Source organism: Hoplias malabaricus, chromosome 12 (assembly GCF_029633855.1).
Source record: "Hoplias malabaricus isolate fHopMal1 chromosome 12, fHopMal1.hap1, whole genome shotgun sequence".
In the NCBI taxonomy this organism is placed as follows: Eukaryota; Metazoa; Chordata; class Actinopteri; order Characiformes; family Erythrinidae; genus Hoplias; species Hoplias malabaricus.
The window spans coordinates 15,793,772-15,816,759 of NC_089811.1; the positions used below are offsets into that span (position 1 = coordinate 15,793,772).

The 22,988-nt window shown below is 35.9% G+C and overlaps 1 protein-coding gene across 4 annotated transcripts in view; it reads left to right on the forward strand.

Annotated features, from left to right (window-relative positions):
* The window catches only part of LOC136710469 (collagen alpha-3(VI) chain-like), a 163,977-nt gene that overhangs the window by 121,481 nt on the left and 19,508 nt on the right, over positions 1 to 22,988 (forward strand). For all 4 annotated transcript variants that reach the window (XM_066685990.1, XM_066685988.1, XM_066685989.1 and 1 more), the window contains 19 exons: positions 2,185 to 2,796; positions 3,459 to 4,073; positions 4,264 to 4,860; positions 4,956 to 5,567; positions 5,694 to 6,028; positions 7,033 to 7,111; positions 7,344 to 7,489; positions 7,609 to 7,701; positions 7,809 to 7,862; positions 8,068 to 8,139; positions 8,254 to 8,280; positions 8,363 to 8,407; positions 8,519 to 8,572; positions 10,894 to 10,956; positions 11,337 to 11,402; positions 14,245 to 14,298; positions 15,871 to 15,906; positions 16,044 to 16,106; positions 17,626 to 17,688. In XM_066685990.1, the coding sequence (XP_066542087.1) occupies positions 2,185 to 2,796; positions 3,459 to 4,073; positions 4,264 to 4,860; positions 4,956 to 5,567; positions 5,694 to 6,028; positions 7,033 to 7,111; positions 7,344 to 7,489; positions 7,609 to 7,701; positions 7,809 to 7,862; positions 8,068 to 8,139; positions 8,254 to 8,280; positions 8,363 to 8,407; positions 8,519 to 8,572; positions 10,894 to 10,956; positions 11,337 to 11,402; positions 14,245 to 14,298; positions 15,871 to 15,906; positions 16,044 to 16,106; positions 17,626 to 17,688 (3,686 nt within the window). The remainder of the gene's footprint in view (positions 1 to 2,184; positions 2,797 to 3,458; positions 4,074 to 4,263; positions 4,861 to 4,955; positions 5,568 to 5,693; positions 6,029 to 7,032; positions 7,112 to 7,343; positions 7,490 to 7,608; positions 7,702 to 7,808; positions 7,863 to 8,067; positions 8,140 to 8,253; positions 8,281 to 8,362; positions 8,408 to 8,518; positions 8,573 to 10,893; positions 10,957 to 11,336; positions 11,403 to 14,244; positions 14,299 to 15,870; positions 15,907 to 16,043; positions 16,107 to 17,625; positions 17,689 to 22,988) is intronic.

Sequence of the window (22,988 nt, forward strand, 5' to 3'; positions counted from 1 at the left end):
CATGTAGTGACTTATAAACTATAAGAGAATTTTAAAATCAATACAAGAACTAACAGGTAACCAGTGTAAAAACTTTAAAATTGGTGTAATGTGTGCTCTCCAGTATTTTTGCTGCAGAATTCTGAATTAATTGTAGCTGGTGTGTTATTATTTTTGGCAGAAAGGTGAGCGTTACAGTAGTCCAATCTGCTACAAACCAGATTCCAAAAATGTTTGTACACTAAACAAATTGTGAATAAAAAATGAATGCAATGATGTGGAGGTGCCAACATCTAATATTTTATTCAGAACAGAATACAAATCACAGGTCAAAATTTTAAACTGAGGGAATGTATCATTTTAAGGGAAAAATATGTTGTTTCAAAATTTCATGGCGTCAACAAAAAGTTGGGACAAGGTCATTTTTTACCAGTGTGGCATCCCCCCTTCTTCTTACAACACTTAACAGACGTCTGGGGACAGAGGAGACCAGTTTCTCAAGTTTAGAAATAGGAATGCTCTCTCAATCATGTCTAATACAGGCCTCGAACTGTTCAGTCATCTTGGGCCTTCTTTGTTCCACCTTCCTCTTTATGATGTGCCAAATGTTCTCTACAGATGAGAGATCTGGACTGCAGGCTGGCCATTTCAGTAACCGGATCCTTCTCCTACGTAGCCATGATGTTGTGATTGCTGCAGAATGTGGTCTGGCATTATCTTGTTGGAAAATGCAGGGTCTTCCCTGAAAGAGATGATGTCTAGATGGGAGCATATGTTGTTCTAGAACCTGAACATAGTTCTCTGCATTAATGATGCCTTTCCAGACATGCAAGCTGCCCATGCCACAAGCACTCATGCAACCCCATACCATCAGTGATGCAGGCTTCTAAACGGAGCGTTGATAACAACTTGGGTTATCCTTGTCCTCTCTGGTCCGGATGACATGGCGTCCCAAAGAACATCAAATCGTGACTCATCTGACCACAGAACAGTCTTCCATTTTGCCACACTCCATTTTAGAAGACCCCTGGCCCAGTGCAAACATCTGAGCTTGTGGAGCTTGCTTAGAAATTGCTTCCTCTTTGCACTGTAGAGTTTCAGCTGACAACGGCGGATGGCACGGTGGATTGTGTTCACTGACAATGCTTTCTGGAAGTATTCCTGAGCCCATTCTGTTATTTCCTTGACAGTGGCATTCCTGTTTGAGGTGCAGTGACGTTTAAGGGCCCGGAGATCACGAGCATCCAGTAGAGTTTTACGGCCTTGACCCTTACGCACAGCAATTGTTCCAGATTCTCTGAATCTTTTGATGATGTTATGCACAGTTGATGATGATAACTTAAAAGTCTTTGCTATTTTACGCTGGGTAACACCATTCTGGTATTGCTGCACTATCTTTCTGCACAACAATGGTGGAATTGGTGATCCTCTTACCATCTTGGCTTCAGAGAGACACTGACACTCTGAGAAGCTCTTTTTATACCCAATCATGTTGTCAATGGACCTAATTAGTGTTAATTGGTCTTCCAGCTGTTTGTTATATGCTCAATTTCCTTTTTCCAGCCACTTATTGCTACTTGTCCCAACTTTTTTGGGATTTGTTGACACTGTGAAATTTTGAATCAACATATTTTTCCTTTAAAATGTTACATTTACTCAGATTAAACTTTTGATCTGTCATCTATGTTCTATTACGAATAAAATATTGACATTTGCCATCTCCACATCATTGCATTCAGTTTTTATTCACAATTTGTTTAGTGTCCCAACTTTTTTTGGAATCCGGTTTGTAGTTATAAAAGCATGAATCAGTTTTTTTGTGTTTCTCAGAGAGAGAAATGGCCTCACTTTGGAGATGTTCTTTATATGATAACATGCAGTTTTTGTGACACTTTGCATTTGAGCCTTAAAATTAAGAGTCAGAAATCCAAGGTTTTTTGCTTCTTGACTTGGATTTAGTCCTAGTAAGTATGGAGGTCTGTTTCTCTCTCTGAGTTTTGTACCAATGCTGAGTACTTCTGTTTTGTCCTAGTTAAGCTGTAGAAATTTCAGAAGATCATATCTTACCAAGTAGATTACCAATGAAGACATCTGAGTTTTGTTATTGGATATTCCCATCTTTATTAAAGAGATGTTAATGTAATGCACATTAAACTGGGGAAACCAAAATTGATGTGTATATTTTTATTATTCTTTCAATTACAGCAGAGTCCAGAGGTCCCAAGAAGGATATTGTCTTTGTGATTGACGGCTCTGATGGTGTTGGGAGAGAATTCCCTATCATCAAGGAGTTTATTCGCAGAGTTGTGGAAAATCTTAATGTTGGTGAAAACAAAATCCGCATTGCTATTTTGCAGTATGGAGACACAACACATCCAGATATGTACCTCAACTCTCATGAGACCAAAGAAGGTGTTTTAAATGCTATCAAAGACCTTAGACAACAAGGAGGCAGAAAGCGCAACCTTGGAGGGGCCCTGGATTTTGTCATTCATGAAGTCCTGGATTTAAATCATGGTGGGAGGAAACAGGAGGGTGTCCCACAATTCCTGGTAGTAATATCAGGAGGAAGAGCAACAGATAATGTGAAATCACTAGCAACAGCTGTGAAACAGTCAGGAATTGTGCCTTTCAGTATTGGAACACGGGATGTTGACCCTGAAGAGTTGAAAGTGATTTCATATATTCCTGACTTTGCCTACAGTGTGGATGCTTTCCCTGATCTTTACACGGTTCAAGATGGACTTCTTACAAAACTAACAGAATTGTCTAATGAAGAACTTTCCACAATGCAACCTGTTTATCCTAGTGTGCCAGGTAATTGTATGGTTACAGTATTACATCACTCTGTATCCACCTGTAGCTTTGTAGAGCACAGGATTTAGGATTTCCTCACCATGAATTGAATGTTTATATAAAATGATCCTGTTAACATCCAATTTCAGTCCTATTTCAGTAACACTTTATTTTAATGTCAGCTTCTTAACTCTTAATTAACTTTTAGCAAGTGGTCAATGAACTATTTACAAGCAATTAACAATTACTTACTTAATATTAGCATCAGTTGTAAGCACTTATAAATAAAATATAATATCTTTTATAAATTCTTTAGAAAAGTTATTAACTGTTAATTTATTATTTTCCAAATATTTTTTGCACTGTAAGTTGCAAACAGAACTCAAATGTCATGGCATGCTGAGCCTAGAATATAAGCTGGAAATAAACTTAAATACAAACTTATCTAATATGGTAGTTATTGCTAGTAAATTAACTAATTTGCTTGGTAGGATAAGTATATATTAAGGAGTCCAGTGATCAGAAGTCACTATGAATATATGTATTTGTACAATAAATATACAGTGAATAGGTTAATTTGTAATTGAATTATTGTATATTTTTTATGTATATTTATAAATTGCAGGTTTCTTTGATTATTGATTATCTTTTTTTTTTCTTTTTTGTTTTTTGTCAAATCACAGTAGTACCACCAGTATCATTTGGAGAAAAGAAGGACATAGTCTTCCTTGTGGATGGAACAATTACAATGCGCAGCGATGTCCAAGCTATAAAAGACATGATTCTAAGTGTTGTGGATAAGCTTGATGTTGGCTTAGACAAGGTGAGAGTATCAGTAGTGCAGTACAGTGAGGATGCTAAACAGGAATTTCTCCTTAATGAGCACTCAACTAAAGAAGAGGTTCGCCAGGCAGTGAAAAGAATGAAAAGCAAAGGAGGCAGAGCACTGAATACTGGCCATGCACTGAACTGGGTCACAAAGAACATTTACCAGAGATCAGCTGGCAGCCGAATTGAAGAGCGTGTACCACAGTTTCTCATCTTAGTGACTGGTGGAAAATCAAATGATGATGTATCTGAACCTTCAAAACAACTGAAGTGGAACTTTGTGGCTCCTTTGGCAATTGGATCAAGCAATGCTGATTCAGAAGAGTTAACAAAGATTTCTTTGAATCCAGAATCTGCCTACATAATCAGAAACTTCCAGCAGCTTCCAACAGTGGAGCAGCAGCTTGTGAATACACTTATTACCATGAACACTGACGAAATCATCAGACGTGTGCATACTGAGAATATGGGTAAGTGATTGCATTTACCACTTTAATTTAAGTTTAAGAAATGTAAAAATGCCCTGTCTTTGCAAAACGAAGTGAGTTATTGTTTTGTTAGTTTGAAAGATACAAATCTCAAAAGCAACATTCAAATGCATACAACTTTGACAGCACTACATGGATATTTAAGAAAATTAGTTGTTTTTCTTATTTTCAGGCCTCAGTCTTGGAAAAAAGGACATTATATTCCTTATTGATGGATCTGACAATGTTGGACCAAATGGAATTGCACATATTCGTGACTTTATTGTGAAGATTGTCCAGCAGCTCAATGTGCAGCCTGATCAAGTGCGTGTTGCTATAGTACAATATGCTGAGAGACCCAAGACTGAGTTTTCACTCATTACCCATGACAACAACCTGGCAGTCATTTCAGCTGTAAAGAAACTGCGTCAGATGGGTGGTCGTGGTGGAAACCTAGCTGAGGCTATTGAGTATGTGGTTAGAAATGAGCTGAAGGAATCGGCAGGTGCTCGACGTACAGAGGCCTCTCAGCATTTAGTGGTGCTAACAGGTGGAAGGTCCACCTCTGATGTTTCATTGTATGGTCCAATTCTCAAAAATTCTCAAGTGAACTGCATAGGAATTGGTGCTGGGGCAGCAGATTCAAGACAACTCAGACAAATTGCCACCACACAAGATGATGTCTTACAAGTACCAACCTTCCCAGCATTGCCAAACATTCAGGAACAATTCATTGCCAGACTTAACGGAACAATTATAGTGCAACCTACCACCACTGTGGTCCCACCTGGTATGTGGAACTTTGTTGGTAAATACTGTATATGTAACAAATTACATATTTATTATGAAGTATAAAATTCTTGCTTTCCATATTTCTTCCCATAGATATCGGTCCTAAATCAAAAGTCGCTGACATTGTCTTTTTGGTTGATGGCTCAATAAACCTTGGCAAGGATAATTTCAAAGTGGTCATGGATTTTATCAGCAACCTCATTGACCTCTTCTTCACAGAGCGAGATAAACTTCAAATTGGTCTAGCACACTATGCATCAGATGTGACTGATGTTTTCTATCTCAATACATATAACAATAAGGATGATATCATCAATGCCATTGGCAGGGCAGAATATAAAGGGGGTCGTAGAATTAATACTGGTAATGCCATTAGGCACATACAGCAAAAACAATTTGTTAAGGAGAAAGGTAGTCGGAAGGATGAAGGAGTCCCTCAGATCCTGATGATAGTCACTGGTGGACGTTCACAAGATGATGGTAAAACAGCAGCACTAGGCCTTAAAGCCTCAGGTGTGCGCATTTATGCTGTTGGTGTTGGTGATATTGAGGACGAGCTTAATGATTTGGGCAGTGAAACAACCACAGTGGCCAGGTCCAGCACATTTCAAGAGCTTTCTGAGTTGAATGAGCAGATTTTGGAAACTCTTGATGATGAAATCATGGGAATAAAGCTGTGTACAGGAGTGAAGGAGACCACAAAGGGTGAGACACAGGGATTATTCAGCTGTATTTAATTTTCAATCTTAGATTACTTATTAAATTAAATTATTTTAACTATATTCACCATTAACTCACAAAACATGTTAAATCTTTTTTCAACAATGATAGCATGCAACTTGGATGTCCTTGTGGGCTTTGATGTGTCTGCACAGAACATCTTTGTGGCGCAAAGATCTTTGGAGTCAAAGATGGCTGCCATTCTTCAGCGAATTATCCAAATGCAGGCCATCAGTTGCTCCTCTGGTCAGAGCCCATTAATACAAGTAGGCATATTAGCCATGGATTCTGCATCGGAGCCTGTACAGCTGGATTTCACTGATAGCCACACCCAGCTCATGGAATCCTTTAGGTCTCTGCGCAGCCGTGGACCCTTTGTCCTGAATGGGAAAACTATCAATGCATATATCGCAAGATTCAGGAATCAACCTTCAGACAATGTTAAGGTACGTGTTCTCCTCTGCTTATTTATTATATCAGACAGTTGCAGCAAAGACATAAAAAGCAAAATTATCACAAGATATATTCTTGCGCTTTTGTTTATCAGTTTAGGCAGTATTTTTCCTATTTCTAAAATAATGCCTTCAAATGGAAAATAGAAAAAGAGGCAAATCTAGATTCTAATTCTAGTGCAAGATTAGGGAACCAGTTGTAACATAATGCATGACATTTTGTAACTTTTTATTTGAGGGGTGACACATAATATATTTAGTTGCTATAGATTTAGTTGTTAAAATGAATTAATTTTAATTAGTTTTAGTTAATTAATCAATTATTAGTTTATTTATTTTTTAAATAAATACAGTCAAATTATAAGGATTTTTTTCTAAAAGAATAGATATGTTGTGAGCTACTGTGAAGAACAAAGCTGGTTTTAATATCTTCTCTTTGATCATATGGATTAATTAAATTAGCAACACACCTGATTGAAAACAATGAAGTATTTATTAACTGGTAAAACTAAGTATTGGATAACCTCTTTTAGTACTGAACTGCCATGAGGAGAGGTTTGGAAAGGTTAAACCAACACATTCACATACAGAATAACACTATTTATTGTAATGTTATTTGTTTTTCATTCTAAAATTAGGGGGGTTTGTTTGTTTGATTGTTTATTTGTTAGTTGAACAAATAAGCACTTACTGCTCAGATAAATATCTTTTTAAATCTCGATTTCTCAGGTGCCTTATATTTTTATATAGTTAATGACTATAAGATATTTACTGAAGAAAAACTGCACTATCAGTCAAATATGCTGAATTGCCTACCCATGTACTGACATAAAAAGATTAAGAATGTAACATACAAATAATATGTATAAATGCCTAATTAATGACTGATTTATTGCTATTCATTAATATGGTGTTGCCAATTATTTCATATTTTGTTTTTTGTACGTTTTTGTTATTTTATTTATTTTAATTATTTGTTCATTTTAACATACAAACAGGTTGTAATCCACCTCACTGATGGATTGGATGCTCAGTATAGTATCATGAAAGAGCGTGTTGAGCAGATGCGGACTGGAGGTAAGAATTACTTTAGGTAATAAAGGGAATTGCATCAGTGGTTTAGTAAATAAATAATGTAAATTTGAAAGTACCAATATACTGAGATGGAGTTATAGAAATGTAAATATTAATAAATGTTTTCATACTGTTATCTGCTGTCATACTGCAGGCAACTTTTTGAATTTTGGTACAGAGGTTTATGTAACTTAATTAATGAGAGGTAAATTTATTCATTGCATTCATCTTCTAGGCATCAATGCCTTTATCTTGGTTGCATTGGAGAGGGTACCACGATTTGAGGATGCAGTACTACTGGAATTTGGAAGGGGTTTTAGGTACACACGACCTCTGCGTGTCAACCTGATGGACTTGGATTATGAACTGCTGGAGGAATTGGTACTTTTGAATCATATGCTTTGTTTTTAGCTTAAACTGCACAGTTGAAATGTTTTCATATTTATTAATGCTTCACATGATTGCTTAGTAAATTTAAATTAATGCTTCCCATTTTGTAGGACAATATTGCTGAACGGGAGTGCTGCTCTGTGCCTTGCAAGTGCACTGGTCATAGAGGAGACAGGGGACCAGTTGGTCTTCCTGGAACAAAGGTCAAAATCACAAATGCATAGATTCTGTATGCTGTGCATAAAAAAATATTCACACAGCTACATGTTTGATTCTATTAATTTATCTTTACATTTTTTAATTATAAAAGGGATTACCGGGTGGTCAGGGCTACAGAGGACATCCTGGGGATGAAGGTGGACCGGTGAGTGTTAACCTGAAATTTTTTTGTAGTTCAGATTATATTATCTATTATTTTGACTCCTCTACTTCTTGCCTTTTTATGTTATTACTTTATTATTTAATTGTATTATTAATTACAGTATAGAGCTATTGTACACAAACAGTCTAAATCTCTTATAGTGTATGTGTTGGTATAACAGTTTTTTGTCTAAAATATTATTTTACAGGGAGAAAGAGGTCCTCCAGGTGTGAATGGAACTCAAGGCTTTCAAGGATGCCCTGGCGCAAGGGGTATAAAGGTGCAATTATTTAATATTTCACTGTAGCATCTCTTTACACTTTTCAATTTTATATGAAATGACAATACACATGAATATATCATAGAGCTAATATGTGTTTTTGCTGTCTTTCAGGGTGCACGTGGTTACAATGGTGAAAAGGTGAGAAAACTTCAAAAATGTTTCTAATTTTGTTTATTATGTTTTTTTAATAATATATTCATATGCCTTTTCATTTAATTAGGGAGAAATTGGAGACATTGGTTTGGATGGTATCAATGGGGAGGAGGTAAGATGTCATGTATCAGAATTGGTTTGGGGCAGAATATATATATATATTAATTAACATTTGGCAGTGTCAAAAATATTATATGTTTGAAAAAAATGTTTAATTTCTCAGGGAACAACTGGAGTTGCTGGTCCACCAGGAGATAGAGGCAATCCTGGGCAAAGGGTAAAATGTTCATTTATAATTAATTTATAGCTAAATAATTTTTTTTAAAAGCATGGAACCAATCAACCTTTATTTAAACTGAAAATACATTGATGGTGACCCTTATTTACCATGTAGCTGAGCAGCAGTAAAAAAATAAAAAAAAAAGAGTGGGTGGGAATAGGGCTGTCGTGGTCAAATAATTTCCCATGCTTTGTTTTATTGGGGCTCAACACTGCTATATGCAATATTACTGTCCCAAATTACTTAATTCACCCTGGTTCTAGTACTACACTCCTCAGTGTCACCTGAACTGTCCCGAACTGTTCCTTTCGAGGTTGCTCCATGACTCTGTGCTGGTGGAGGCAGCTGGGCTTCGATAGTTGGATTATAGGTAGCTAGATGAGATCTCATTTTGTTGTTGCCCAGTGACGTTTCTGGCACAGATTTTGCATACTGCCTTGACTGAATTGCCAATTTTAATTTGTTTGAAAGTGTAAATGCTCACAAATTGTCTAAGTTGCATTTGGTTTTGTGACTAGGATTGCTGCCATTTAGTCCATTTTGCAAAACGAAGCCATTCAGCCGCAATTCAGATGCCAATAGTTGGGAAAAATTACACTCTTTTTATATAATTCTACAATTTTTTAAAACTATTAAATTAAACTATTTTTCAAACAAATTTATTTAACATTCCTTACACACAAATCCCACAAAGTGTAAAACAAGAAAGACAATGCAAAAAAGGGAAAACATTTATTTGTTGTGGGGGAGATGGTTCTTGCCATTCCTTGCGGTTGGCTGGTCAATAGTGCCGTATTACTGTATTGCGGTTATTGCGACAGCTCTAGGTGACTCAGGTAACCCAAGGAAAACACAAAGGCAGAAGCAAGTGCTAAGGTGGGAAAAAAACAAGGTTTAATATATTAACAAATTAAAGACTAAACACTAGGAAAGAGAACCAGAAACAGAGACCAGAGTAACAAGGACTAGAACAAGGGTTAAAATTAACAGCAAATACAAGAAAAACAGGACAAAGGATAATTTTTTAAGTTGCTTGCAGACACATGTCTATAAAGTGCATCACAATAGTCCAGTATAGGTAACAAAGTTGTTTTATCACTTCCCTTAATATAAGGTATTGGGAAACATTTTATGTTGGTACAGGTATTGAAGTTTTTATCTTAGCTTACAAAATTTACTAATGTCATATTTGAACATCAATTAATCATCCAGTGATATGCCAAATAACTCATATACAATGTTGGATGCCTTTTGAGACATGTTAATTGGAGTATTGGAACCTCATGTAAACAGCAGGAATAAAATCAAAGCAAGACAACATACATAAACAGCATAAAACAGAGAAGCAAATTAAAACATAACATAAAATCTAGGGAAATCAAGATAGCGTTGGGCCCAGTTAATGGCATTTTCATCAAAGCCATTTTTGTAGCTTTTCTTGGATTAATTATATTATTCTTTAGCTGTGTAAGGAGAGAAGAAATTAAACATAATTACCATGGCTTACTTATATATGTCCTGCAGTTCTAAAATGTGGATTAAAGATTTGGCAGAACTCATTCTGATTAGAAATTAGGTAGTCAATAAAACATATATTGATTAGAATAGGGAATTGTTGAAAATTCATAATTATAATTTAGGTTAAATCTAATCAACTTACAGAATTAGCCTTTATAAAATATGTACACATATAAGCCAAAAGTCTCTATTTCATGTTCATCTGGCAAGATTCCATGATTTATTTATTTCTTTAAATAGGGAGGATAAATCACTATAGTACCAGGCAAAGTATTTATCCCAAATTCTGAATTTTTTATGTGTCAGGCATATTGACTGCCAGAAATGTTTTAATATATTACCCATTTAGTGTATATATTATTTTACTGGGTGGCACGGTGGTGCAGCAGTCACAGAGCTCCAGGGACCTGGAGATTGTGGGTTCAAGTCCTGCTCCAGGTAACTGTCTGTGAGGAGTGTGGTGTATTCTCCCTGTGTCTGTGTGGGTTTCCTCCGGGTGCTCCGGTTTCCTCCCATGATCCAAAAACACAAGTTGGTAGGTGGAATGGTGACTCAAAACTGTCCATAGGTGTGAGTGAATGTGTGCATGTGTGTATCACCCAGGTATGTTCCTGCCTTGTGCCCAATCATTCCACCGCAATCCTGAACTGGATAAGCAGTTACATACAATGAATGAATAAATTAATTAATTAATATTATTATACTTAGAAATTAAAATGCTTAAAATTCTTATTTAAAATATATACAATGCCTCCTTGTTCTATTCTTAGATGTGTTCTTTTTGAAAACTGTTTATTTAGGGTCCTAAAGGTGCCAAAGGCCAGGCAGGAGATGTTGGCCAGGCTGGTATACGTGGAGATCCAGTAAGCATTTTAAAGCATCTTTGTTGTAAAAGCTTTTTTAAAAAACAAATTGCAAATATATTTGCAAGTAACATAGTCTGATGCCAAGTACCCCTGTTAATTTTTTAAGAGGTTAACCATCTTACTGCATTTGCTTTTAACTGTTTAATAATCTGGGAGGTTATTGTCTCAGCACAGTGACAATCATGAGACACTTTAATTTAAAATGACAAATTATTCAAATAGCTATGTTTATAAATTGTCCAAGCCTAGTCTGATAAGAGTTAATTGTAAGATAAAAATATTATTATGAAAAGTGTTTATTACAAGGCAAAATTTGTTAAATAATGATTAAGTGAGCTTATGAGTCCAATAATTATTTATTGCCATTTGATTAATAGGGCACGACTGGAAACGACAACAGCCAGAAGGGACCAAAAGGAGATCCAGGCGATGCTGGGCCACCGGTACAATTTATCATTTACTTATCATGTTTAAATGTGTACTTCAGTTTAACCACTTCCAATATTTATAAATCATTTTTCAGCATTAAATATTAGGAGGTGTATATATTTATAAACTAACCCCTGGACTAACAATGTTATGTTATTACCAGGTTACTTTTATGACATTTACTTAAATGAGTTATATTTTTTAGCATAGAATTAGCAACATCCCAGAACATGGTTAACTCCATGCTGATGTCATGCAAATGTAACAGTGTAACACTAAAGATTAAAATTCAAATATATTTGGATTTGGTTGACAGCTTGGCTTCAAAGTGTTCAAGGTGTTCTTTTCATTCAGTAAAATAATTGAAAACAATGGGGAAAAAAGAATACAAAAAATTTATATTAGACTTCTCAGTTTCTTCAAGAAATTTGGATGAAGCAAATTCCTTATGATGTGGATTATTCCAAGTATTATTAAAGGTAAATGCATTGAGCTAATGCAGTTCAGTTAGTTTCCTATCCTGTAATGGATGACTGTTTAAATAAAGGTATTTCAGATTCAAGCTATTAAATGAACTCAAGCATTGATGTAAAGCTCACAAATATTAAAATGTAAATACATATACTTCATATGCCTGAAAAAAAATTTAAAAGTTGATTTTACAATTAATGTATTGTGAGTGGCCTCTATAAATAATATTGTGCTACAAATATTAACAGTAGTCAGTATGATGTAGTTTGCTAGTACGGACCATGCCCGTAGAGGCTGAAATGGGGAGGTGAACTCAGAAGTCTTTGGGGAGGAGCTCAGGGCGGCTTATGAATGAGTATGAAGCCGGACCCACATTGGATAAATGAATATGAGAAAAGGGTGGAGACAGGGTGGAGGTGAGAGCGAGTTTAAAACAGGTGGCCCGGTGGGTTTGATAATGGCCAAACACCGCTCAGAATATGGGGATCAGCGGGAATGACCCAGCATGGAGGAGCAAGCTGACGTAGTGAAGCAGTCGAGTCGAGATCCGTCTCCTGAACTAAAAGAAGCGGGTTTGTCTGAAGCGGAAATGACGTGAATTTGTGGGTTCTATATAGGGCTGAGAGCAGGAGTTCGGACATGGTCCTACTCCCAAATTATTTTATTACATAACTTCAATTATGTGTATTATCTCTCTCTCTTTCTCTCGTTTCTTTATTTCTCTACCTGTAATCTCTCTCTCTCTCTTTCTCTCTCTCTCTCTCGTTTATTTCTTTTAATTTTATAATTATAACTGACAACTAATTACAAATTATAACAATTAAAACACAAATTCAGTATCTCAGAACATTAGAATATTACTTAAGACCAATACAAAAAAAGGATTTTTAGAAATGCTGGTCAACTGAATAGTATGAACATGAATTATTGCAGCAATGCATTGTTGGGTCTGGCATATTGCATCTTCCTCTTTACAATACCCCATAGATTTTCTGAGTTTGATGGCCAATTAAGACCAGAGGGATACCATGGTCCTTCAACCACATACTGGTGGGAAAATGTCCTACCAATTCCAAGTTCTGTTGGAAAATGAAATCTGCATCTCCATAAAGTTGGTCAGCAGCAGGGAGCATGAAGTGCTCTAAACCGTCCTGGCAGATGGCTGCATTGACCTTGGACCTCAGAAAACACAATGGACCAACACCAGCAGATGATATGGCACCCCAAACCATCACTGACTGTGGAAACTTTACACTGGACCTCAAGCAACGTGGATTCTGTGCCTCTCCTCTCTTCTTCCCGACTCTGAGACCTTGATTTTCAAAGGAAATGCAAAATATACTTTTATCAGATAACATAACTTTGGACCACTCGGCAGCACTTTTTGTCTTTAGCTCAGGAGCGAGAGTGGCTTGACACAAGGAATGTGACGCTGAAACCCCTGTCTTACATACGTCTGTGTGGTGGTGGTTCTTGAAGCACTGACTCCATCTGCAGTCCAGTCTTTGTGAATCTCCCCCACATTTTTGAATGGGTTTTGTTTCACAGTCCTCTCCAGGGTCCTCTCCTTTTTTCTACCACGTCTTTTCCTTGCCTTCACCTCTCTTTTAATGAGCTTGGACACACAGCTCTGTGAACAGCCTCTTTTACAATGACCTTTTGTGTCTTGCTCTGCTTGTGTAAGGTGTCAATGGTCGTCTTTTGGACAACTGTCAGTCATCAGTCTTCCCCATGATTGTGGAGCCTACAGAACTAAACTGAGAGATCATTTCAAGGCCTTTGCAGCTTTTTTGAGTTAATTTGCTGATTAGAGTGTGGCACCAGGTGTCTTCAATATTGAACCTTTTCACAATATTCTAATTTTCTGAGATACTGAATTTGGGGTTTTCATTAGCTGTCAGTTATAATCATCAAATTAAAAGAAATAAACACTTGAAATATATCAGTCTGTGTGTAATGAATGAGTATATTATACAAGTTTGAGTTTTTGAATGGAATTACTGAAATAAATCAACTTTTTCACGATGTTCTAATTTTATGACCAACACCTATATACCTTACCAGCCAAAAGTTTGGACATTTTCTCACTCAATGTTTTTTTATTTCATTTCCTACATTGTGAATGAAAGTGGAAGATATTAAAACTATGAAGGAACACATATGGAATTTTGTAGTAAACAAAGTGTTAAACAAACCAGAATGTTTTATACTTTAGATTCTTCAAAGTAGCCACCTTTTGCTTTGATGACCGCTTTGCACACTGTTGGCATTCTCTCAATCAGCTTCATGAGGTCATCACCTGGAATAGTTTTAAATTAACAGCTGTGGCCTCGTCAAGTGTTAATTTGTAGAACTGCTTGCATTTTGGCTTATTTTTTCTCACAGGGAGAGCCTGGTGAGGATGGCAGGAGAGGACTGGCAGGAGAACCAGGGAGAGGGGTATGTTTCCTCAGCCCAAACCCCTTGAGCAATCATTCATGCCACTGCACTGCACTGGCATACAAAACAAATATTGAGATTTAAAATGGAGAAAAGTGAAAGTTAAGAAAAAGAATATAGCAAAGAAAATATTTTTGAAACTTTGAAAAGCAGTGCAAATAAATAAGAATAAATTCTACAGCAAAATATTGTACTTGACCCTAACCACATAATTTTAACAAACTATTGCAGATCACGTTCTAACTTATTTAGCATATTTATTAACGATGAAATAATCTGGCCCTCTTTTATCACACTATTTCACATATAGCATGTTTTAATTAAGTGTTGTTACAAATGTAGCATTGTAACAAGGACATTCACTATATTTCAAATAAGAAACCAACTCAAAATGTCTTTCTTTCTGAGGTTGAAGCACAACAATGATCTACATTTTACTGTGGACTCAAAACTTAACACAAAAAACTAAGATATTACAATAAGTTGGTAACACTATTACTACAATTAAACCGTGGTAAATCGGTTACTCTATCTGTGCAGTTGCCAGTATTCAACACATTATATGAAGTCATTTATAACAAGTTTGTAAGCTCTCTTATAAATAATATGTTAATGTTAAACAAGTAACTATTAACTGCCTGTTAATCATTAATTAACTACTTGCCAATAGTTGATAAACTATTACGAGGCAGACCTTAAAATAAAGTGTTAAGTTCAAAACAATGAATGACATAAAATCATGAACATACTCTTGCTGTTTAGTTTAAAAAAGTGCTGTTTAAAACATATTTTTGTAAGTAGATTTTGTTTATTGAATTAGCATTGCTAAATAATTAATGTTATTATCACATAAACTGGATTTGCTATGTTAGCAGTGAGGCTGATTTATTTAGCCATCTGTGGCCTGGTTTATTTATGGCCAGTTTAAAAAAATTATACTTGAAGCTTGCAAGAGATTTAATATATTGAAAAGAGATATGTAATATATTGTGGCATCACATCAACTATATAGATAGTGAGACAAAGTCATACTGCCTTTTCAGAGCTCTTTATTACACCCTAAAAAGGATGTAGGGAACAAGTATTTTCTTGGTGTATGGCAACACTGGCACAGCAATCATCACAATCATCATGAGAGTGTCCACTTCAAACACCACACAACAAGCTCAACACACACAAATACAAAACAACAACAACAACAACAAATAACTCCAGAGCAGACCACAAATGGACTGACAGAGCCACGGTGCCTGCTAGGAGCTCCCCTAAGTCCCAGCCCAATGCTTTTCTGTATACCCCCTACTGGGTTAGTGTTCCAAATTGTTTAGCTGAGCATTTAGGAATGATGATATTATAACTGTCAAGTCAAATGTTTTTGTATGGTGCTTTTTACAGATTTAAATCAAACAGATTTAAAACAAAAAACAAAATTAATATCCCCAGGGGAGCAAGCTAGGTAATGGAGGTCTTTAGTAAAGATCTGTGTTGATTGTACTTTTTATTACATTGGTGGTTTAAACTTGCCCAAAACTTCACTTTTATTAGTGTTTTCAATCGACCTTTTTCAAACAGGGTGCTGATGGCAGAAGGGGCCCACCTGGACAGGCTGTGAGTAGGCTTGAGCCTGCATTGCTTTTTTTGGATCAATTAATATTAGCAAACTTTGTCTTGTGCATTGACAGATATTATTATTTCAATATGTATTTCTTTATTTTTAACTGATGTTTAATATTTCCATTTTCTAGGGCTCCCCTGGAAGGCCTGGGGAAGATGGTCTTCCAGGAGAGTCAGGAATTGGAGGATCCAGGGTGAGTTTAATGAGGATGCATGACTTCTAAAGAAATGGCTATATCTATAAGGTGTACCTCTAAGTTTTAAAGCGTTTATGGGTAACATGAAATTGTAATTCACAATTCAAACATTCTCATACTCATGTGCATTTAGGGTAACTGTTGCACAGTATTTAAAGTAACAATTGTAATTTAATAAAAAAAAAATTATAGAGTATTATCATGTGGCGTTCACAATCACTAATGTCAAAATCACTATTTTATTTTGTCTTAACCAAAATCAGAACAGAACTGCTTGTACACCTAATAGTTCTGCACTAGTAAATTGATAATTGGTAGGTCACAGATTAAGACAGCTGCAATGAATATTGAAAATGATTTTTAAAACCAGTAAAGTCACTTTAATGTTGAGTGTATGTTATCATATTTATGATACAAAACTATATCAAAACTACTATTTATGAACAAAAACTATATTATTATTATTATATTCTTTACATAACAAACTATACAGGGAAAAACATGGTAGCAGTACATTATTGTTCACTAAAGGTACAGTTGAAATGTACTTTAAAAAGGTACAACAGAGGTTTTAAAGTCCAGTTTTGTTCCCCAAAACTACATTAAATATTTTATCCAGAATTAGAGGTGAATATATGTAAAATTTTGTTATAGAATTGTTTCAAGTAAAAGAAAGCCCAGGAGATTAAATGGGGCATATGAAAGCAACATAATTTTACAATTATGTACCCTAACTAAAGATACTTTAAAGTACCACCACAGTGATATTTTTTTTCTGACAGTGTTGGATAATACATATTCATGCATTGTATAATCTAAATGTGTTTCCTGCTCCTATATACTGATGGCTAACTATCAAATTTTAATATTCAGATATGTTTTAGAAAAAATAATGAGCTTCCAGCGAGCTGTCCACAGTTGTAGGAATCATATAAACCCATTTCCAAAAAAGATGGTGCACTGAAATCTGTACTTTCTTATTTCACTTGAAATTTTATTTACCAGACAAAAGAATAAAACATATTTTTCAATATTTTTAATAACAAACGTTTTAATAAATATAAAATAATTTAGAACTTGATGCCTTCAACACATAAAAAAAGCTGGGACCTGGACTGAAGGCAGGACAGGAGAGGAGAGAACAGAGAGGGCTGAGCCTAAATGGATGTAATGCTGTCTATCAAGGCAGTGTTTAGAAGGAAGAAGGTGCCGATTCAGCAAGTTTGTCCGATGCGGAAATGATGTGAGTTTGCAGAGTATATATAAGGCTGAGAGGACGAGTTTGGGGGTGGTACTACTCCCAAAATTATTTTATTACATAACCACATTTATGAGTTTTAGAATGGATTCATGCAATTACAAAAAATAAATAAACACAATACATTTACTTATAACTGAACAAAAATTTATAAAAGTCATATATTGAGCTTTTTATATATAATATATATGATTTAATCATTTAAAAATTCCTAATTTCTAAATAAATATATATATGTAATGTTTTTCCTCTTGTTAGGGTCCCAGTGGACCAATTGGAGCACCAGGAATCAGGGGAGAAGATGGTAACCCTGGACCAAGGGTAAGATAAATATTCTTTAATGTGTACATACCACAAAAAAATAATAAATAAATAAAAGTTACTTCATCACTAAAATATTTTCTAGAGGATTTTTAAATTAAATAAGTCAGGTTATATTTTATGTCTGTTTGACTGACATTTTGCAAACAAAACAAGCTGATAAAACTGTATTGTGTCAGTTTAAGTTCCCTATGCAATCTATAATATTTCTACATTTGTCTTATAATATATGAAACCGACACAAATATAAATATAGTTCAAGGCAACTAATAATACAACTATCATAGGATAAACATAAATGCCTGTAAAATGAAAGGTAGTCTGAAATTTCTGAAAAAGAGGTAGGCAGAAACTGGTTTCTCAGTGATTATATTTACAGGCAGTCTTGTAATTGCTAAATAATCAGACTAATAACTTGGAAATAGAAAGGTTCATGTATACCACTAGTGCTTATTGAGTAAACCCAATGAGGATTATTCCAAATGAAACTGAAAGTTTCCCCTGAAAGGGGGAACTTAACTGAGACCTAGACAAAGGCGCTAAACAGGGGCCTATAACAAATAAGCTAAACGGACTAAACTTGAACACAGAAAGCTAAACATTCATTCATTCATTCATTATCTGTAACCACTTATCCAATTCAGAGTCGCGGTGGGTCCAGAGCCTACCTGGAATCATTGGGCGCAAGGCGGGAATACACCAAAGTCCTTCAGAAAGCTGAACAAACAAACCTAAACAGAAGGAACCAAACAGACAGAAAGCTAAACAGATTAAACTTGGACACAGGGTTAAACATAGTAAAGACACAAACAGACATGAGACAGGAGAGAAACAAAGACTGACATAAAGGGAAATAGTAACAGACAAAACAGACAGACTGGAGATAGCAAACGTGGAGAAAGGAACAGTAGAGACAAACAGACTGGTACAAAATTATGACGGTGGAACAGTAGAGACAGACAGACTTGAGCAAAACAGACTTTGAATTGCTACCAAGGTGGAATGTCCGACAACTTACACATAGACAAAGGGACTTATATTCACAACACAGACAATGGACACTTGGAACAGATAACAAGGGGGCAGAGTACAAATGACACTGACGAGAAGGAAGAACAAAGGCGGGACTAGGGCAGAGACATGAACAATAACAAACAGAGCCATGTGCAAAAGCACATGGCAGGGAAAACAGACATGAAAGGACAAGGACATCTATCCTATGTCTTGCTTAAATATTTGTAATTTGCATGCATTACACCAAGTTATAGTAAAATAATTACTAAAAATTATAGAGTGAATATAATTAATTAGGCTTAAACTGAATATTTTAAACACAATTATACATGTATGAGAAGTTTGGAGAAATAAGCATTTTGAAAGAAATAAAAACATGAAGAGAGAACAATTTGATATGCACTTTAATAGACTATAGCTGAAAACCTTGAAGCAGGTGCTCCCAGTGGATCCCAGCACTCGTGACAGTAGGTGAAGGAGGCGCAGCACTGTTAAACACGAATGATGTGAACATTGTCGTGTCAAAATCAAATCAAATCAAATCAAAATTTATTTATATAGCGCTTTTCACAACTGATGCACAAGCACAGTTGTGATCACAAGCAGCTTCACAGAATTCCAGTAAGACAAAGATTTGACATGAAATGTAAAAACAAATGTAAAACCCTCAAGTGAGCAAGCCAGGGGCGACAGTGGCAAGGAAAAAGTCCCCCAGCTGAGGAAGAAACCTTGGGAGGAACCAAGGCTCACAAGGGGTGACCCATCCTCCTCTGGACAATCTCCTGGTGATAATAGTTAGAAGTCCGTGAGAACTACAGTGTAGGGACAGCTTCAAGGCACTTGGTGGTTGCTGGAGCGTGGGCAGCTGGTCTGAAGCGTGGAGGAGGATCTCGTCAGTCATCCATCAGTGTCCAGACAGACAGGTGGGCAGTTGTTTACTCGCAAAGATGTAAAGGGATGGAATTAGTTTTGAACTGTTTTGTGTTTGTAAAGTAGAAAATATGAAAATTTCCAGAGTGTGGCTAATGACTCCGGCAGATCTGACTATGACAGCTTTAACTAAAAGGAGAGAACCAGGAGGACACACAGACACGGGAGCATCCTGAAACACTGGCATCCCTCCGCTCCACCATCAACAAACCTGAGTGATCGCGAGAAGTGGCGGGACGACAGCACCAGCGTCTCAGTTTACTATAATTCCCTGTGTCCATGGACCCCCCGAATCTGCCGCCTTTATCTATAGGGGAGCATTAGCTACCAAAAGATAAACTAAACAGATGAATTTTTAGCCTTGAAGATTTGAAGATTGCGACTGTGTCTGAGTCCCGAACATTTTCTGGAAGATCATTCCAGAGTTTGGGGGCTTTATAAGAAAAGGCTCTTCCCCCAGCTGAGGCCTTCTGAATTCTGGGAACAATTAAACATCCAGCATTCTGTGATCTGAGTGAACGTGGAGGCTCATAATAAGAAATTGTATCTTGAAGATATTCAGGAGCAAGCCCATGTAGAACTTTATATGTTAATAACAAAATTTTGTAGTCTATGCGGAATTTAACAGGCAGCCAATGAAGTGATGATAAAACTGGGCTGATATGTTCAAATTTTCTAGTTTTAGTGAGGACCCTAGCTGCAGCATTTTGAACTAGTTGAAGTTTTCTTAAATTGCTGCTGGTGCATCCTGACAGTAGTGCGTTACAGTAGTCAAGCCTTGAAGTAATAAAGGCATGTACTAATGTTTCTGCGTCCTGAAGGGATAAGGCATTTCTAATCTTAGCAATATTGCGAAGATGTAAAAAAGCTGTCCTAGTGATACTACCTAGTGTCCTATGTTGTTTTCCTTCAGTTAAGTGTTCTCTCTAGTGTATGCCTCTAGATTTAGTCTTTCTGGACTTGGGAGTATTTCACGGGTTTGGTCTCTTTTTGGTTTGTTTTTGGAATAAAATCCAAATTACTCATGTCTGTCTGTAGCATTTGCTTACATTTAGTAAGAAGCAGAAACTGGGCTTTCTTTACATGGATTTTGCAAAATACTGGGAGATTGCTTTCCCTCCCTGGAAATAAGAAGTGGAGGAACCCTGTATCAGGCCTTTGTCTTACAATATGTCTTATAGATGTTTTGAATACCGATTTTTGTAGCCCTACTAGCCCATGTTGTATTTTTTTACACAAACTACATTTACACATGAACATTTTTTAGTTTCAGATTTTCAATTATTAATGACATTTTTAATTAAGTAGTAATTTTTATGAGGTCGTACCATCACTTGCTGTTTCACGTACCACAGTTTGAGAACCACTCTTCTAATTCAGTGTTTTTTTAGGTTTTTTATACATTTTCTACATTGTAAATGAATATGGATGTAAACGAATAATGTAATTCTTCATGTAATACTAATACTGCTGGGATGACACACCGCAGGTTTTTTTGCCATTTTCCACTGTGTGGATAAAGTTAACCACATTACACAAGATAAAAACCACCACATCAACCATTCCTGAGAGTTTTGTACGTCATTTACAATTTCTCATTACAGTGCTGGCAATTTGAGCACTATATTTTTATTTGTTTTACTAGAGTGCTTGACAAATATAAGCATTCTGCTGAAAGATTAGTAGGTATCCTATTAAAATACCAATGTGTATGCTATTGACAGTCTATTTGTAGTTTGTACCACATGTCTTGAGAATTTTTATGCATACCACATTTCCACTTTGGTCATGTGTATGCTACTGACAGTCTGTAGATAGTTTTAAGTATGTCAACAGAAATAAAACAGACAGCTTGGGAATTTCTACATTCATTACACTAAATAATCTACATGCATTGTACTGAAACTTTAACATGTATTATACTGAAATTCAACAAGCTACTGACAGTTTGTTGATAGTTTGTAGCACATCTACAGAAATAACACTGATACTGTGATGATAGTGTAGTGAGGATAACTTGATGAATAAACTTGATCTTTTACATTGTACTGAGTGTCAACTGAATGCCTACAAATATATATATCTGTATTCCAGCATTTTTCAAAATGTGGAGTATTGCAGGTGGGGATCAAGGAATCTTAAGAGTTTTTTATTTTTATTTTTTGTTAATGAGTCTGTTTTTATTAATTCCTTTCCGTTTTGCCCATAGAGCTTTCTCAATAAAAATCATTTAATCACAATGGAAACATACTAAAACAACATTAGATATGAGACCATGAAAATGTAGCTTGCCTGGAACTAATTTTGACAATGTGGCACAGAGATTAGCGCATTTTGTCAGCAGTCAGGCAAGGTAACGAGAGCACAATAGGTAACAATGATGGCTAATTACAGTTATAAAAGCAGCTTGTATAAAACAGTTAACATTAATCATAGCTGTGTTCAGGGTCTGAGAACCCACTCTAAACATGCAGCAAGTTAACATTGGTCTCTGGCATACTGCATACTGCTTCATTGACTAGTACAGCCTCACTTTCTAAAGTTAATCAAATACTGTTCCACATCATTATAAATGCAGTATTTTACTGCCTTATCTACGTAGGAATCAGAGTATAGCTAGCTAATATTTTGGGTATGGGGTGGGGTTTGACTCAGCAAATATGTCCCTACCGATATCAAACTCACCCCTATGCCCTTGCACCTATTATTGTTCATTTTGCACAGATTGAAAATTGAGAAACTGAAGCACAGTTTAATTAGTGGCCAATTTTCTGAATATTTGAACATTGATGTTAATGTTGTATCTGGTGTTATAATGTTAAGCTAATGATTTAGAGATAGAAGTTGATGTTATTCAGTAAACTAGAAAATTGTAAACATGCATATGTATTTTATTACCATTATTTTGGGGGGCGATATGGGACAGGTAGGATGCAGAAATTTCACTTCGTCTGAGGTGGGGAATGATAGAAAATGTTTGAGAACCACTGCTGTAGTCTGTAATAAAGTGACAAAATGAGTGCTTAAATAAATGAAACTGACAGTCTGCTGATGTATTTATTAATGATAAATTAACTCTCTACAGATGCTGCCTTACTACTAGTCAACCGATGCACTGTTAACATATTACTGAACATATGTTGAATATCTACAGGGGGACCATCAAAATACAGTGTTAACCAAATCTATATATGTCAGCATAGCCTCCAGTAACATAAAATTAAACTCTTTATTTACTTCATAAATGTACCACTGAGTGCTGGTTATGGTGGTACTCTGTGAGATGCCTGAGGCTGCACACTGTCTGCAAGCGCTTTGTTCTGGTGTGAGAGATGTAGGCAGTTAACATTTTTTCA